Source organism: Neoarius graeffei, chromosome 26 (assembly GCF_027579695.1).
Source record: "Neoarius graeffei isolate fNeoGra1 chromosome 26, fNeoGra1.pri, whole genome shotgun sequence".
Classification (NCBI taxonomy): domain Eukaryota; kingdom Metazoa; phylum Chordata; class Actinopteri; order Siluriformes; family Ariidae; genus Neoarius; species Neoarius graeffei.
In genome coordinates this window covers 4,939,336-4,957,017 of record NC_083594.1, presented here as the reverse complement: position 1 = coordinate 4,957,017, position 17,682 = coordinate 4,939,336, and the positions used below count along the sequence as shown (strand labels likewise).

At 42.3% G+C, this 17,682-nt stretch overlaps 1 protein-coding gene across 1 annotated transcript in view; it reads right to left on the bottom strand.

The window, feature by feature from the left end:
- Positions 1 to 605: 605 nt before the first annotated feature.
- p3h1 (prolyl 3-hydroxylase 1) overlaps positions 606 to 17,682 on the bottom strand; it is a 30,062-nt gene continuing 12,985 nt past the window's right edge. Inside the window, exons 6-15 of the mRNA XM_060911044.1 lie at positions 17,033 to 17,122; positions 16,869 to 16,921; positions 14,866 to 14,987; positions 14,480 to 14,634; positions 10,728 to 10,823; positions 8,689 to 8,839; positions 5,083 to 5,200; positions 4,926 to 5,001; positions 4,000 to 4,140; positions 606 to 1,343 (exon numbers count right to left, since the gene is read on the bottom strand). Coding sequence (XP_060767027.1) covers positions 882 to 1,343; positions 4,000 to 4,140; positions 4,926 to 5,001; positions 5,083 to 5,200; positions 8,689 to 8,839; positions 10,728 to 10,823; positions 14,480 to 14,634; positions 14,866 to 14,987; positions 16,869 to 16,921; positions 17,033 to 17,122 — 1,464 coding nt within the window. The 3' untranslated portion in view covers positions 606 to 881. The remainder of the gene's footprint in view (positions 1,344 to 3,999; positions 4,141 to 4,925; positions 5,002 to 5,082; positions 5,201 to 8,688; positions 8,840 to 10,727; positions 10,824 to 14,479; positions 14,635 to 14,865; positions 14,988 to 16,868; positions 16,922 to 17,032; positions 17,123 to 17,682) is intronic.

Here is a 17,682-nt window from a genome sequence, read left to right as displayed (position 1 = left end):
AAAACTGCATAATTATTTAATTTTAAATTAAATAATTTATTATATTTAATTTAGGGCGGCATGGTGGCGTAGTGGTTAGCGCTGTCGCCTCACAGCAAGAAGGTCCGGGTTTGAGCCCCGTGGCCGGCGAGGGCCTTTCTGTGCGGAGTTTGCATGTTCTCCCCGTGTCCGCGTGGGTTTCCTCCGGGTGCTCCGGTTTCCCCCACAGTCCAAAGACATGCAGGTTAGGTTAACTGGTGACTCTAAATTGAGCGTAGGTGTGAATGTGAGTGTGAATGGTTGTCTGTGTCTATGTGCCAGCCCTGTGATGACCTGGCGACTTGTCCAGGGTGTACCCCGCCTTTCGCCTGTAGTCAGCTGGGATAGGCTCCAGCTTGCCTGCGACCCTGTAGAACAGGATAAAGCGGCTAGAGATAATGAGATGAGATATTTAATTTTATTAATATACATCCTTACTGAGTGAATTTTTTTTTTTAATTCAAAGATGGGGGCGTGTCTATTTTTTTAAAGGTGTATGATACACGATACACTTTCATTGATTATAGTTTTAAAAAATTGCTTAAAAAATATTGACCAAAGCAAAATAGAAATGAAACAGACTTAGGCATCGTTAAAATAAATTTATTTGAAGTTTATTTCAGTGGTGGCTCATGATGTTTGGAATGAATTATCCGTCACATGTCACTGCTGCCTGTCTTGGGTACCGAAGCGATTTATTTATTTTTTTTATTAATTTTTTTTTACCTGTAGTTTAAAAAAGTAGTGAAAAACTCTTCAAAAATGCTAATCAGATTGTCATTTGCTAGAAAAAAAAAAAAGAAAAAAAACCCACACAAATTATCTTAAAAAATTAAAATAAAATAAAAGATTGGCACCGATGCTCATAATTCATCCTTTTTCTTTTGAGAGTCTGACTTTGAGCTTTTTGCTTTTGGCTGTTTGCCTTCTGTCTTTTTGGACGATGATTTTACCGTCTTCTTGGCAGTTGCCTTTTTCTTTTTGTCTGCCGTCTTGGCCTTCGGTTTTCCTGCCTCTTTTGTTTTCGTCTTTGCTTTTCCTGTTGGTTTGGTCTTTGCTTTTTCTTTACCCGTAGCTTTCGGCTGTTTGTCTTCGCCGTCCGTCTTTGTGTCAGCGTTCGCGTGCGTCTTTTCCTCTGCGGTTTTGCCCGCTTGCTCTTCCGCAGGTGTTTTTGTGTCTTTTGTCACAGCTGCTGCTCCTCCATCGAGCATCACGCTGTCCTTCTCAGGCTTTGTCTTTTCGCTGAGGTCCTGCTCTGTTTTCTGGAACTCTGCATTCAGTGGGCTCAAGAGCATGTTTAACAGCTCTTCTGCCTGAATTCGCTCCTGAGGGGGGAAAAAAAAAAAAGTACAACAGAGTGAAATGAATGCAAAATGACTGAAATGATTGAGAATGACTCGAAAGCACTTTTAGACCTTTGTTCATTATTTATATTTCATTGTATGTCTACAATATCACATTTAAAAGCAATTAGATTAACAGAATTCAAAACAGTTTGATTTCTCTAATTTCAGGGTTTCTCAAATTAATTACACTAATTATTTAAATGTGTAGAATAACATCTGTGGTATTTACTGGTGCTGTTATTACTATCCACAATCACATCACATTTCTGTAGGAAAAAAAAAAAAACATTATTAGTTTTAATGCAGAAAAATTGGATTTAAGATAGCTAGATAGACAGACAGATAGTAGGACAGACAGACAGGGTCTAGCCATCTTACTGTCTGTCTATCGATCTGTTTGTCTAGCTATCTTAGACAGTAAGACAGACAGAAAAATAGAAGATCGACAGAAAGGGTCTAGCTATCTTGCTGTCTGTCTATCGACCTATCTGTCTGTTTGTCTGTCTAGCTATCTATATGTTTGTCAAGCTACCTGAAACAGATAGTAAGACAGACCGTAAGATAGCTAGACAGATGGACAGACAGGTTGATAGACAGACAGTAAGACAGCTAGACAGATAGTAAGACAGACAGACAGACAGGCAGATAGGACGATAGACAGGGTCTAGCTATCTTACTATGTCTGTTTTACTGTCCGTCTGTCTAGCTACCTGAAACAGATAGTAAGACAGACAGTAAGATAGCTCGACAGACAGACAGGTTGATAGACAGACAGTAAGATAGTTAGACAGAGAGCAAGCTAGCTAGGCAGACAGACAGATAGTAAGACAGACAGTAAGACAGGTTTGATAGACTAAGATAGCTAGAGAGACAGACAGGCATATAGTAAGACAGTTAAATAGACAGACAGACAGACAGACAGTAGGATAGCTAGACAGACAGATTTAATCAATAAACATTAGCAGAAAGATCCCAAGTATGTCCCTTGCTATAGATAGTTTTCACTGACGTCACGGCATTCCGGGGAACGCCCTCCAGCCGCCATCTTTGCCAGCTTTGCGACAATGTTTATTGTTAAAAGCGCTATACAAATAAACTTGATTTGATTTGATCTTGTGGGGCAAACAAAACGGACCATCGCTATTACCGGCTACGTTATCTCGGACAAATTTATGAAGTTATATAGTCAGTTTTCTAAAATAAAGATCAATGTCGACAAAATCAAGCAAACAGAAGTATATAGATACATTAGACAACATCTCACGACAACGATATGCAGCCAAACTGGCCTTGATTGGGGGAATTGACCCCTACGAAGTGGACAAAGGTGCATTTTCAAGTGACTATGCAGGGCTGCCAAAGCCTGAAACTGCCAAAGCCTGCTCCAAAGCCTGAAACTGACTTCATCAAACTTTAAAGGCTGTCTGATATATACAACTTTATATATTCACAGCGCGCCTTTTGTCGGATGCCGCCTTTTTCACGGCTGAATCGCGCAGATCCGATTTTTTTTTTAGGGGGGGCGTTGGAGTGTCTGATTATAATTTCAAAGTAAATTCTGTATTAAAATTACTAAATAAGCAAATACGTTACAGTCCATGAAACAGGAAGTATAAGGATGAGAAAAAAACAGTTTAAATCGGAAAGCTGCGCACATTTGCGCAGTCCTGCACACCGCTCGGGCTGCGCAAATGTGCGCAGCTTTCCGATTTAAACTGTTTTTTTCTCATCCTTATACTTCCTGTTTCATGGACTGTAACGGATTTGCTTATTTAGTAATTTTAATACAGAATTTACTCTGAAATTATAATCAGACACTTCAACGCCCCCCCTAAAAAAAAAAAAAAAAAATCGGATCTGCGCGTTTCAGGCAGCATCCGCCAAAAGGCGCGCTGTTTGCATCTCATACACAAATCAAATCATACAGAATAGACCTAAAATGTTTTTCAAAAATGACCCTTGCGTGAGTGAAGTGACAAGTTTCAAATAGAAACGTGACAAACGAGCGATATTAAGTGTACATTACAATGTAAACGTACACTCAGCGGTTCCAGTTAGGCATTCTCCAGAGATTGTTCACATGATGTTTTGGTTTCCAAAAACAAACTTAAACACGACTGATTGTTTATTTAAACAACTTACCACTTATAAAATGATCGGAGCAGACTTTGCTGTGTTTGGAAGGCTGATAATCCTTGCGGTTGATTCTCGCAAGCCATAGATTTCTCCTTTGTATGCTGAGTTTCTTTGTTTGCTCGCCTTCGTTCTCCCGTACAGTGGGAATTCCATAAAAGCTCCACTTGACTTCATCATCTGACCTATTACGACAGCCGTGAATACAACAGGTGTGCACCATTGCTAGCTTTAAATAGCCTGCTTGGGTTCTTTTGAAGACTTTGTACTCGCACATTACAATGTGTGCTCAGTCACCCGTACGGTAAGCCTGACCCCCAAGATGGCCGCCACTAGGGAATCCCCGACTCTGTGACGTTATGTGAAAACTATCTATTACTACGGTGATAATGGGAGGCCATGAAGATAAAGGGGTATTTCGCGTTGTGGCTCAGTAACGGTTCCGTGGCTAAGCAGTGAAGAGAACGTTAGCGGTGATCAGGAACGGTGCACTGAGACTCGCCTTTTCATTGTGTCGAGGATCCAGAGTGAACCACAGAGCCACCGCACACCGCTGACCTTTCGTCACAGCTCTGACTCCATGAGGGTTCTCCTTACCGGCACCGAACGCCACGATGCGACCGCACTGAGGCTTCACCACCGCCTACAGAGAGAGAGAGAGAGAGAGAGAGAGAGAGAACAAAACTGCAACCAACATGGCATTTTAAATAAGAGTGGGGCAATTCGGAAAAACTTCTCTTTTCCAGGGTGAGAAATTTTCAGCTCAGGTTCTTTAAGGAATAATCAAGGAGAAATAAAAGCATTAAAAACTGAATACTTTAATATGAATTTTACAATCATGTTAAGCAAGTTAAGTAGGTAGTAAGTGTTAAGTAATAAACAAACATAACAGCTCAAATATTAAAGGAATCCTAAATTAAAATCTGAAATAAATAAATCTAAGGTGGTCAAGGTGAAAAATGTCAACAGCACCCCATACGGGCCAAAAATATTTCACACCCAATAGATCTCATCTCGGCGGCACGGTGGTGTAGTGGTTAGCGCTGTCGCCTCACAGCAAGAAGGTCCTGGGTTCGAGCCCCGGGGCCGGCAAGGGCCTTTCTGTGCGGAGTTTGCATGTTCTCCCCGTGTCCGCGTGGGTTTCCTCCGGGTGCTCCGGTTTCCCCCACAGAAACCGGAGCACCCGGAGGAAACCCACGCGGACACGGGGAGAACATGCAAACTCCGCACAGAAAGGCCCTCGCCGGCCACGGGGCTCGAACCCGGACCTTCTTGCTGTGAGGCGACAGCGCTAACCACTACACCACCGTGCCGCCCACACCCAATAGATATTATTTTCTAATCACATGGGGACCACTGTATGTCCAATGCATGTTCATAAACAATTTAAACAATGTATATGAACATATAGATGTGTGAAAGTCTTACTGTGACGGTTTTGGCATCGAGTTCCGTGAAGATGAAATCTCCTCCTTCAAAATCATCATTGAGGTAGAGAATAGCGCTGAAAGGAAAACAGTGTGTGTTTGTTAAAAAGCAGTAAGAACTGAATCATGGCTGTGTGTCGTGCTGGATTTGGCCGTACCTGTAGTCGCGGTGTGTGTACGCCGGCGGTTCTTTGATACACTCGTTGAGTTCGGAGATCAGGAGACAGTTGTCGACATGTACCGGGTGGCTCAGGTCGTCTCGGTCTTCCTGTTTCTCTGAATGGAACGACGCACAAATATATGATATATATAATATAATGAGTTACAGCCTGAGTAAACGATATGGTCATTATTTTTTTTTATTTAAACGACACTTTTGTAGTTCAGTCAACAAACTTTCCATGGGATTCAGATCAGAGATCTGCAATAGCCACGCCAATACTTTCACTTTGTTGTCTTTAATTTTCTTGCAACGTTGGAGGTTTGCTTCGGATCTTTATCCTCCTGAACGACCCAGTTGCGACCAAATCTTATGTCTATCTTGAGGCGCTGCTTCAGCATTTGAGGATAATCTCCTTCCCCACGATGCCACCAGGACCTTTCCACCAGCCTGATGCTGCCACCACCGTGCTTCACAGTAGAATGGTGTTCGGTACACAGCGCTGATCATTAGATTCAAGATGTTTATTTGTCATAAACACAATAACACACATAGCGGTTATTATTGGGTAATGAGATTCTTATTTTGCAACTACCTGACCAAACTATGCTTACTAATATAAAGAGAAATATATATAAAATACGAAATATAAAATACAAAAGTGCATATGCAATGCAAAATATAAAAGTGGAATGAAAATAAACATAATTAAAATAAAGAATAACAAATAACCGATCAATGTGCAGTAGGACAGCAATCAAACAATATGCAACAGGACAGATATAATGTGCAATGTCTTGTGCAAAATTGCAAATATAGAGGTAGATGGTGATTTATAATCCGTGGTTCAAAAGCCTGATGGCCTGGGGGTAAAAACTGTTTGTCAGTCTTGTAGTCCTTGCTTTCACACTCCTGTAGCGTCTGCCAGATGGTAGGAGCGTGAATAGTCTGTGTTGTGGGTGTGTTTGGTCCCTGATGATGCTCTGTGCCCTTTTTGTGACCCGGGTGTTGTAAATGTCCTGTAGTGGGGGGAGGACAGCTCCACAGATGAACTGTGCCATTTTAATGACACGCTGGAGAGCCGTTCTGTCCTGAGTTGTGCAGTTCCCGTACCACGCAGTGATGGAATTTGTCAGGACGCTCTCCACTGTGCACCTGTAGAAGTTGCTGAGGAGTTTGGTGGACAGTCCAAATTTCCTCAGGAAGAAGAGTCTCTGTTGAGCCTTCCTGATGGTCTGCTGTGTGTCCAGGTGAGATCCTCACTGATGTGAGTTCCAAGGAATTTAAATGTTTTCACCAAAAACATACAGCCAAACAGCTCAGTTTTTGTGTCATCTGACTTCAGAACGCTCCAACACGAGGCATCTGATCCTCTGCAAACTCCAGCCTGGGGCTTTCTAAGCACGGCAGACTTTCAGCCCATTGTGCTGTACGGTACTAATGCCTTCAACAACTTCTCCAGTTCTTTTGTTGTCGTCGTCTTGGGACTTGGTTAAAGCTTCTGGACTGAAGTTCTTTCATCCCTGGAAATTAATTTGTGCCTCTTTCCTGGAGGATGCAGTATCTGTGTGATCTAAGGTTTTAATGTTTGCATATAATCATTTGTGGTATCTTCAGTTATTTGTAAGAACGGACCAGATGTTTTTTTTTTTTCCTGAGGTCTTGGCTGAGTTACTTGGATTTTCCTAGGGTAGCAAGGGCAAGAAGGCACTGGATATAAATGTACAGCCTTAATACAACCACAAGTGTCCTCCCAATTAACTCCTAATTAAGACATTTGGACAATCAGAAGCTTCTAAAAGTCGTTACGTCAATTTCCAGGCTGTTTAAAGATAAGACAGTCATCTTGTTGTATGTAAATGTTTGGCCTTAACTGTTTGCACATGAAGCGCTCATATTTTTGGATTGGGACTGCATATATACAGTGGGGCAAAAAAGTATTTAGTCAGCCACCAATTGTGCAAGTTCTCCCACTTAAAAAGATGAGAGAGGCCTGTAATTTTCATCATAGGTATACCTCAACTATGAGAGACAGAATGGGGGGAAAGAATCCAGGAAATCACATTGTAGGATTTTTAATGAATTAATTGGTAAATTCCTCGGTAAAATAAGTATTTGGTCACCTACAAACAAGCAAGATTTCTGGCTCTCACAGACCTGTAACTTCTTCTTTAAGAGGCTCCTCTGTCCTCCACTTGTTACCTGTATTAATGGCACCTGTTTGAACTCGTTATCAGTATAAAAGACACCTGTCCACAACCTCAAACAGTCACACTCCAAACTCCACTATGGCCAAGACCAAAGAGCTGTCAAAGGACACCAGAAACAAAATTGTAGACCTGCACCAGGTTGGGAAGACTGAATCTGCAATAGGTAAGCAGCTTGGTGTGAAGAAATCAACTGTGAGAGCAATTATTAGAAAATGGAAGACATACAAGACCACTGATAATCTCCCTCGATCTGGGGCTCCACGCAAGATCTCACCCCGTGGGGTCAAAATGATCACAAGAACGGTGAGCAAAAATCCCAGAACCACACGGGGGGACCTAGTGAATGACCTGCAGAGAGCTGGGACCAAAGTAACAAAGGCTACCATCAGTAACACACTACGCCGCCAGGGACTCAAATCCTGCAGTGCCGGACGTGTCCCCCTGCTTAAGCCAGTACATGTCCAGGCCCGTCTGAAGTTTGCTAGAGAGCATTTGGATGATCCAGAAGAGGATTGGGAGAATGTCATATGGTCAGATGAAACCAAAATAGAACTTTTTGGTAAAAACTCAACTTGGCGTGTTTGGAGGAGAAAGAATGCTGAGTTGCATCCAAAGAACACCATACCTACTGTGAAGCATGGGGGTGGAAACATCACGCTTTGGGGCTGTTTTTCTGCAAAGGGACCAGGACGACTGATCCGTGTAAAGGAAAGAATGAATGGGGCCATGTATCGTGAGATTTTGAGTGAAAACCTCCTTCCATCAGCAAGGGCATTGAAGATGAAACGTGGCTGGGTCTTTCAGCATGACAATGATCCCAAACACACCGCCCGGGCAACGAAGGAGTGGCTTCGTAAGAAGCATTTCAAGGTCCTGGAGTGGCCTAGCCAGTCTCCAGATCTCAACCCCATAGAAAATCTTTGGAGGGAGTTGAAAGTCCGTGTTGCCCAGCGACAGCCCCAAAACATCACTGCTCTAGAGGAGATCTGCATGGAGGAATGGGCCAAAATACCAGCAACAGTGTGTGAAAACCTTGTGAAGACTTACAGAAAACGTTTGACCTCTGTCATTGCCAACAAAGGGTATATAACAAAGTATTGAGATGAATTTTTGTTATTGACCAAATACTTATTTTCCACCATAATTTGCAAATAAATTCTTTAAAAATCAGACAGTGTGATTTTCTGGATTTTTTTTTCTCATTTTGTCTCTCATAGTTGAAGTGTACCTATGATGAAAATTACAGGCCTCTCATCTTTTTAAGTGGGAGAACTTGCACAATTGGTGACTGACTAAATACTTTTTTGCCCCACTGTACACACACACACACACACACACACACACACACACACACACATTCCAGGACGTTGCCATGTGAACAGAGCTCGTCTTACCCTCGATGGCAGAGCGGCAGACCAGGTGCGAGTAGGAGAAGTACAGAGGAGACTGGAGACTGAAGTACGACTCCACCACCTTGCGTACCTTCTCACTGAGGTCGAAAAACAGACGAGCGCTCTTCAGAGGAAGCACACCTTTCTGACCAAGCTACCACACACACACACAAAAACACTGATTAAAAGAAAACGAATACAATTCTATGCAGCGATTTAAACAATGAACTACATAAGGAGCTACAGTTGTGTTTGAAAGTCGGTGAGCCTTTTTCTGCATAAATATGAACAAAACCAGAGTTCTTGATGCTCATCAGGCTGGAAAAGGTTACATCTCCAATGAATTTGGACTCCACCAATCCAAAGTCCAACAGGTGGAGGAAATTCAGGATCACCGTTACCCTCCCTAGAAGCGGTCCACCAACAAAGATCACTTCCAAGAGCATGGTGTGTAATAGTCCGTGAGGTCGCAAAGGAACACAGGGAACTTCTAAGCAACTAAAGGCCTCTCATACATTACCCAATGTTAATGTTCATGTTCACGAGTCCACCATCAGGAGAACATTGAACAAGAATGGTGTGGACGGCAGGGTTCCAAGGAAAAAACAAAACAAAAAAACCTACCTCTCTGCATAAAGATCATTCCTGCCTGACTACAGTTTGGTAAAGATCACAGATCATGTGGACAAGCCAGAAGGCTCTTGGAAACATTTTGTGGATGGATGAGACCAAAACAGAACGTTTTGGGTTAAATGAGAAGAAGCGTTATGTTTGGAGAAAGAAAACACTACATTCAAGAATAAGAATCTTTTCCCATATGTGAAACATGATGGTGGTAGTATCATGGTTCGGGACTGTTTTGCTGTATCTATGCCATCATTGACGGAACAATGAATTACAAATCGTGAATTATTCCAACAAATCCTAAAGGAAACCGTCAAGATGTCTGCTGGTGAACTGAATCTCAAGAGAAAGTGGGTCATGCGGCAAGATGACGACCCGTAAAGGCCAATTTATGCTGACAACCCAGTCCTCGCAGATAGCGTCGCAGACAGTGTCTGCGTAGCCCCCCCCACCTTCGCAGACGCTCTGCGCGCACCTCCCAAAAATTGTGACCACCGCAGAAGCCTCGCAGACAAGAGGGCTCTGATTGGTCCACTCTACATCCGCTGTACACGCACTTCCGCTTCCCTACTTTCCCGGTTTGGTTTGTTTTCTCGACCGGCATTTTTAAAAACACGAGCGAAGCTGGAGCAGCACGAAGAGCGGTTGATCGAGGAAGTGAGGAAGTACGTACATCTATACGACTCCAGTTCTAGTCATTATAAAAAGTTCTAGTCATTATAAGTAACCGGAGGATAAACACTCCACTAACCACACCCACCAACTACTCCTAGCGACTTCGCGCCCCCTTGCGTTGTGCCGGTGAATAACATTGCGCACGCCTATTATCCCCGCTCAACAATAAATTACAACTGTCTGCGAAAAGCTGTCTGCGAAAGCCTTGTCGCACGAGCATGCAGAGGCCTTAACACACAAGAATGGTTAAAGAAGAATAAAAGTTAAATGTTATGGAATGGACAAGTCAAAGACTTGACCTTAATCCAATAGAAATGTTGTGTGAGCAGTTCATGTCAGGAAACACACCAACATCCCGTTTATCTGCAGTTACTGCTGCACAAAGGGGGTCACGTCAGACACTGAAAGCAAAGACTCACATCCTTTTGCAACTCACTGATGTAATATTGGATCATTTTCCTCAAAAAAACAAACGACCAAATATAATCTTTGTGTCTCTGGGTTCTCTTTATCTCATTTGAGGACTTGTGTGAAAATCTGGTCATATTTAGGTCACATTTGTGCAGAAATATAGAAAATTCGAAAGGGTTCACAAACTTTCAAGCACTGGTATAGCTACAGTGTGTTCATATCATGACATACGACAGATATTTAATTACAGTGAAGACCTTGACAGAGTGTAAACAGTAAAGAACATGATGGAGCGGAATTTTCCGGAGATGAAGAAGAAGAACAAGCCTTACCTTGAGAGCTTTGAGAATCGTGACCCCCTGGAACATCTCGCTGGGTGAGTGAGGACTCGGACTTCCTCTGTAGCCGTCGCCTTTCTGCGCCGCTGTCTAAAGCAAAGAAAAACAAGATCAACTGAGCTACTGCTCACTTACATATCCCCCCGCTCTCGCTTATATCAGAATGCAAGCAACTGAAGGAATAGGACACTCATTATGAATGTTGACTTCAACGAATAATTAACCCTGAAACAAGTAAGTAAAGAGCAGTGTGTCTCCCCAGGGATTTCAAACAGCATCCTGGAAAACTGTCATTTTGAAATCACATTCTGTTTCTTGAAATAGCGTCAAAATCCATGCTATATGTTTCGTAAATACATTGCCGGTAAACAGGAAGTCGATGTGCGACAGACCTGAAAATGGTAAACATGGTATAGAACCCCAAGCTGAAGCTCGGTACCAAACATCAAGCAGTTATGATTTGTAATTGCTGAGAAGAATGTTATGAAAATTTTGTAAATCCGCACTATATGTTTCGTAAATACATTGTCGGTAAACAGGAAGTTGATGTGCGACAGACCTGAAAACACTATACAAGGTAAAGATCCCCAAGCTGAGGCTCGGTACCAAATATCAAGCAGTTGTGATTTGTAGCTGCTGAGAAAAATGTTATGAAAGTTTAGTAAATCCATGCTAGATGTTTCATAAATACATTGCCGGTAAACAGGAAGTTGATGTGCGACAGGCCTGAAAATGGTAAACATGGTATAGAACCCCAAGCTGAAGCTCGCTACCAAATATCAAGCAGTTATGATTTGTAATTGCTGAAAAGAATGTTATGAAAATTTTGTAAATCCACACTATATGTTTCGTAAATACATTGTCGGTAAACAGGAAGTCGATGTGCGACAGACTGAAAACACTACACAAGGTAAAGATCCCCAAGCTGAGGCTCGGTACCAAACATCAAGCAGTTATGATTTGTAGCTGCTGAGAAAAATGTTATGAAAATTTAGTAAATCCATGCTAGATGTTTCATAAATACATTGTCGGTAAACAGGAAGTTGATGTGCGACAGACCTGAAAATGGTAAACATGGTATAGAACCCCAAGTTGAATCTCGCTACCAAATATCAAACAGGTCTGATTTGTAGTTGCTAAGAAGAATGTTACGAAAATTTTGTAAATCCACGCTATACGTTTCATAAATACATTCAGTCAATAAACAGGAAGTTGATGTGCGACAGACATGAAAATGGTAAACATGGTATAGAACCCCAAGCTGAAGTTTGGCACCAAGTGGCTGAGATTTGTGGATGCTGGAAAAAAGGGTGTTTCGGATGGACGGAGATACGGATAGAGATAGACAGAGGTAAACCAGTATACCCACCCCCTCGGAGCGGGAGTATAAAAAGATACAGTTGTGTTGTAGCTAAACACATCTACAATGCTGCTTTGCACTTGAACATGAGATACACTTACTCTAGCGCCCCCATACGCATTGGGGTTGTAATTACACCCTTTACTCAGACAACAGAAAGACTATGATGGTTGTTTTGATGCGACTGCAAGAAAACTCAAGTTCATTTGGTTCATTCGGTTGAGAGTACGTCGTGCGCGTTCTGGCTGCCAATTCTCACCAGAGCTTTTTTATTTTATTTTATTTCTTTTTCTATTTTTTTTCCTGTGTGTTTGTGTAGTTTGATGTTTGAGTGTTTTGTCCGCCGGTTGTGGTGTAGCTCCAGACCCAGTTTTGGGCGTCGGTTCCCTTCAGGCCTTGGTTCGCTGTGGGTGATGCCTGTGCTCCCAGCTGTGGACTGCAGTGAGCTCGTCGCTCATTTTACATCGTGGTTATCCAGCGCTCTGCGCTTTAACGCTTGGCGTGATGTTCCGAGTGATGTTGCGGCGGCTGTGCAGGCGGTTTGGGACACACCAGCGCTCTGCATGGCGGAGCTTCTCTGCTCGCTTTGTGGATCCATGGTGTGGTGTTCGAGCGATGTTGCTGACGGCATCACAGCGGCGGTGCTGGAGATGTGGGACTTGTTTTCGTGCGCCTTTTGGTGGGACTGTGGCTGCTACACCACAGGAATTACATCCTGACCCCTACTTGGTGGACTTTTTACTTATTTATTTATTTATTACATTTTTTATTTATTTTTTCTTTCTTTGTCTATAATGTAAAGCGTCCCTGGGTTTTTTGAAAGGCGCTATATAAATTTAACTTATTATTATTATTAGGGCGACTGATATCATCTTCACTCACTAACCAGAATAACCTTAATTTCACCACAATTTTATCCACCATATTTGTTTTTCTTCCCCTGACTGGTTATGACAACCAACACTATGACCAAAAAAAAAAAAAACATTATGAATTTCATTTCAAATGTCAGGCGGCACGGTGGTGTAGTGGTTAGCGCTGTCGCCTCACAGCAAGAAGGTCTGGGTTCGAGCCCCGTGGCCAGCGAGGGCCTTTCTGTGCGGAGTTTGCATGTTCTCCCCGTGTCCGCGTGGGTTTCCTCCGGGTGCTCCGGTTTCCCCCACAGTCCAAAGACATGCAGGTTAGGTTAACTGGTGACTCTAAATTGAGCGTAGGTGTGAATGTGAGTGTGAATGGTTGTCTGTGTCTGTGTGTCAGCCCTGTGATGACCTGGCGACTTGTCCAGGGTGAACCCCGCCTTTCGCCCGTAGTCAGCTGGGATAGGCTCCAGCTTGCCTGCGACCCTGTAGAACAGGATAAAGCGGCTACAGATAATGAGATGAGATTTCAAATGTCCTGATACGGTTGACTAAAAAACAGCCAACAATCATAAACGCACAAACTCTGACATGCAAGTGTTATCGTGTCATAAAACATAACAACCAATCAGGTTTCAATATGCAAATAAGGCCCATGAAAGATCTTCCTCTGTTGAAAGAGTGGGAGACTGAATGTTTGTGGGCGTGTCCAAAATGTCTATTTGCGTATTCATAGAACATGAACCCGGTGAGATTTGTTAGCATTTATTCATTTGTGAAACGGCTACATCACTGAACGGTCTGTGAAAACAAACAAACAAAATGGAAGGCTTTTACATTACTGTGAAAAAGTCTTGGCACCCCCTCCCCTTTTTTCCCCTCATACAATCTTTGTTATAGATTTCTATTTTATGACTTCTACATTACTGAGTCACAACATTACAAAAATATTTTAAATTAAATATTACAGAAAAAAATTTTTTATAATGTATCTGAGCAGCATATTCCATAAAAGAGCACTTTTCAGATTAAAAAACAAAACATAATGAAGGCTGCTGGGTTTTGGTACAAACTTAAGAAGCGAGTGTGACAGTCAAAGTGTCCAGAAGAACTGGGGCTGGTTCTGTAAGATGCTCAGTAAAACCTACAGCTCATTTCCACATAAAACTGCACTCACTGGACCTGAGACGGATTTTTTTTTTTTAAAGCAAAGAGTCGTCTCACACCAAATATTGAATTGTTATATTTATTATGGCTTACTGATTACTGTTTATACTAGTACTTTTTTAATGTTGAAACATTTCATTTCATTATTTTTAAGCCACATTTGGTCTTTACATGTGCCTAAGACTTTTGCACAGGACTGTACTTCCCGAGACACTTCAAAGTGAATTTTCTATTCATTTATTTTATCATTTGTTTCTCAGTTCTACTGCACAATTCCAATAGCAACGAATCAAACAGATTGACGGAAACAAGCCATGTTTATTTTAGTTATCACTATTACCAACCAGAGTCTAAAGGCTTACATTTGACAGCCGGTGTAATTCCCGGCACTCGTCGTCGGTGATGACTCCATCCAGGACGATTCTCTGGGAACCGTTGAGAGCTTTGGACGTCATGGTGACCGTGATGCCTTCGAACATCAAGCTGGCTTCTGGATCAGGTGTCGATTTGCTGACTCCTAAAAACAAAACGGATGAGAAAATAAAACAGGAGACAACTTTACGGCATGTTACAGACAAGTGTAAAAGTTAGCATCCCTGTGGCCTCAACATGGGGGGGGAAAAAAAAAATATATGTAATAGAATTTATCTACAAAGTTATAATCCTGTTTATTTTTGGCCTCTTGATTTTGTCTTGAGGGTGTGCAAACTTTTGCACTCATCTGTACGTCTCACACCGGCCCACTCACCATCTTTAACCATCTTGGCGATGTCTGATGACTCCTTGGACTTCTCCTCTACCAGCGTCTCGATTTCCTTCATGAGGTTGCCAATCTCTTCTGTGATGCGAGCCGCTGTTTCTCGATCAGCCCTGAACAGCACAGAGACATGATTCAGAGTCCCTATAAGATAGATATCTACAGTGGGGCAAAAAAGTATTTAGTCAGTCAGTCACCAATTGTGCAAGTTCTTCCACTTAAAAAGACGAGAGAGGCCTGTAATTTTCATCATAGGTACACTTCAACTATGAGAGACAAAATGAGAAAAAAAAAAATCCAGAAAATCACATTGTCTGATTTTTAAAGAATTCATTTGCAAATTATGGTGGAAAATAAGTATTTGGTCAATAACAAAAGTTCATCTCAATACTTTGTTATATACCCTTTGTTGGCAATGACAGAGGTCAAACGTTTTCTGTAAGTCTTCACAAGGTTTTCACACACTGTTGCTGGTATTTTGGCCCATTCCTCCATGCAGATCTCCTCTAGAGCAGTGATGTTTTGGGGCTGTCGTTGGGCAACACGGACTTTCAACTCCCTCCAAAGATTTTCTATGGGGTTGAGATCTGGAGACTGGCTAGGCCACTCCAGGACCTTGAAATGCTTCTTACGAAGCCACTCCTTCGTTGCCCGGGTGGTGTGTTTGGGATCACTGTCATGCTGAAAGACCCAGCCACGTTTCATCTTCAATGCCCTTGCTGATGGAAGGAGGTTTTCACTCAAAATCTCACGATACATGGCCCCATTCATTCTTTCCTTTACACGGATCAGTCGTCCTGGTCCCTTTGCAGAAAAACAGCCCCAAAGCGTGATGTTTCCACCCCCATGCTTCACAGTAGGTATGGTGTTCTTTGGATGCAACTCAGCATTCTTTCTCCTCCAAACACGACAAGTTGAGTTTTTACCAAAAAGTTCTATTTTGGTTTCATCTGACCATATGACATTCTCCCAATCCTCTTCTGGATCATCCAAATGCTCTCTAACAAACTTCAGACGGGCCTGGACATGTACTGGCTTAAGCAGGGGGACACATCTGGCACTGCAGGATTTGAGTCCCTGGCGGCGTAGTGTGTTACTGATGGTAGTCTTTGTTACTTTGGTCCCAGCTCTCTGCAGGTCATTCACTAGGTCCCCCCGTGTGGTTCTGGGATTTTTGCTCACCGTTCTTGTGATCATTTTGACCCCACGGGGTGAGATCTTGCGGGGAGCCCCAGATCGAGGGAGATTATCAGTGGTCTTGTATGTCTTCCATTTTCTAATAATTGCTCCCACAGTTGATTTCTTCACACCAAGCTGCTTACCTATTGCAGATTCAGTCTTCCCAGCCTGGTGCAGGTCTACAATTTTGTTTCTGGTGTCCTTTGACAGCTCTTTGGTCTTGGCCATAGTGGAGTTTGGAGTGTGACTGTTTGAGGTTGTGGACAGGTGTCTTTTATACTGATAACGAGTTCAAACAGGTGCCATTAATACAGGTAACGAGTGGAGGACAGAGGAGCCTCTTAAAGAAGTTGTTACAGGTCTGTGAGAGCCAGAAATCTTGCTTGTTTGTAGGTGACCAAATACTTATTTTACAGAGGAATTTACCAATTAATTCATTAAAAATCCTACAATGTGATTTCCTGGATTCTTTCCCCCCCATTCTGTCTCTCATAGTTGAAGTGTACCTATGATGAAAATTACAGGCCTCTCTCATCTTTTTAAGTGGGAGAACTTGCACAATTGGTGGCTGACTAAATACTTTTTTGCCCCACTGTAAATCTATCTGTTCAGTTCCAAACAAATTTTATGTCGAGGGTTGCCTGTTCAAGTCCCTGTACAAATGAGAACATACTCGAATGAAAGTATTTAATACTCTATAAACCTGCTGCTATGGAAAATTAATCAACGCCAGCCAGCCAGTGCTGTGGTATAATTACATTTAAGCAAATCTCATCTTTAGGAAATTTATATCAGATATCTGATTCATTTATTACTTTTGCTTGTCCCTGAGTTTCTTAGGCATGATTTCTTCCGGTGTCCACATGTCCTGGGGCAAAAAGAAAGAGGGGAAAAAACAAAACAGAGAGAGCACTGAATTAATGACATCTTCCAAAGTATTAAAGAACATATGGACCTGCAGTCCGGGTTTGGGACTCACCGGATCAACAAATGTGACTCCGAAAATTTCATATCCAAAATATAAGAGCTCTTTCTCCAGTAAGGAATTCTTGATGTACTGCACAACAACCTACAGTTAAAAAAAAAAAGAAAAAAGTCTATAAGCAATAAAACATACACTCACCAGCCACTTTAATAGGAACTTGTTCTGCATAATGTGCATGTCTTTGAACTGTGGGAGGAAACCCATGCAGACATGGGGAGAACCAGGGCTTAATTTGAGCCGGAACAAGACGGAACAAGATCCGGAACTTCCGTCGTCGGATCCGGCAGCTATTTTCATTTCATTCGGTGTTCCGGCAGCTATTTAAATGGATCAGATCACCTCCATGACCATCACAAAGGGGAAAAAAATCAAACAATAAATTAAATAAATAAGTAAATAAAATTTGTTTAGTGTTCAGTTTTGATATCTGTTGTTGATTTTTCTCCTATGACATCCACAAAATCTATGCGGGGGGGGTATACTTCCGCTCAATAGAACACCGGGTTTTTTGCAGCCGTTAGCTTGCGCTGTGGAAAAAATGGCAAAAAAAACAAGAAAGCTTACTAAAATTTTTCAAAGTCCCAGGACAGCCGGATCCTAAACGACCTAAAATGGACGACATTGGACACAGTGACACTGCACCA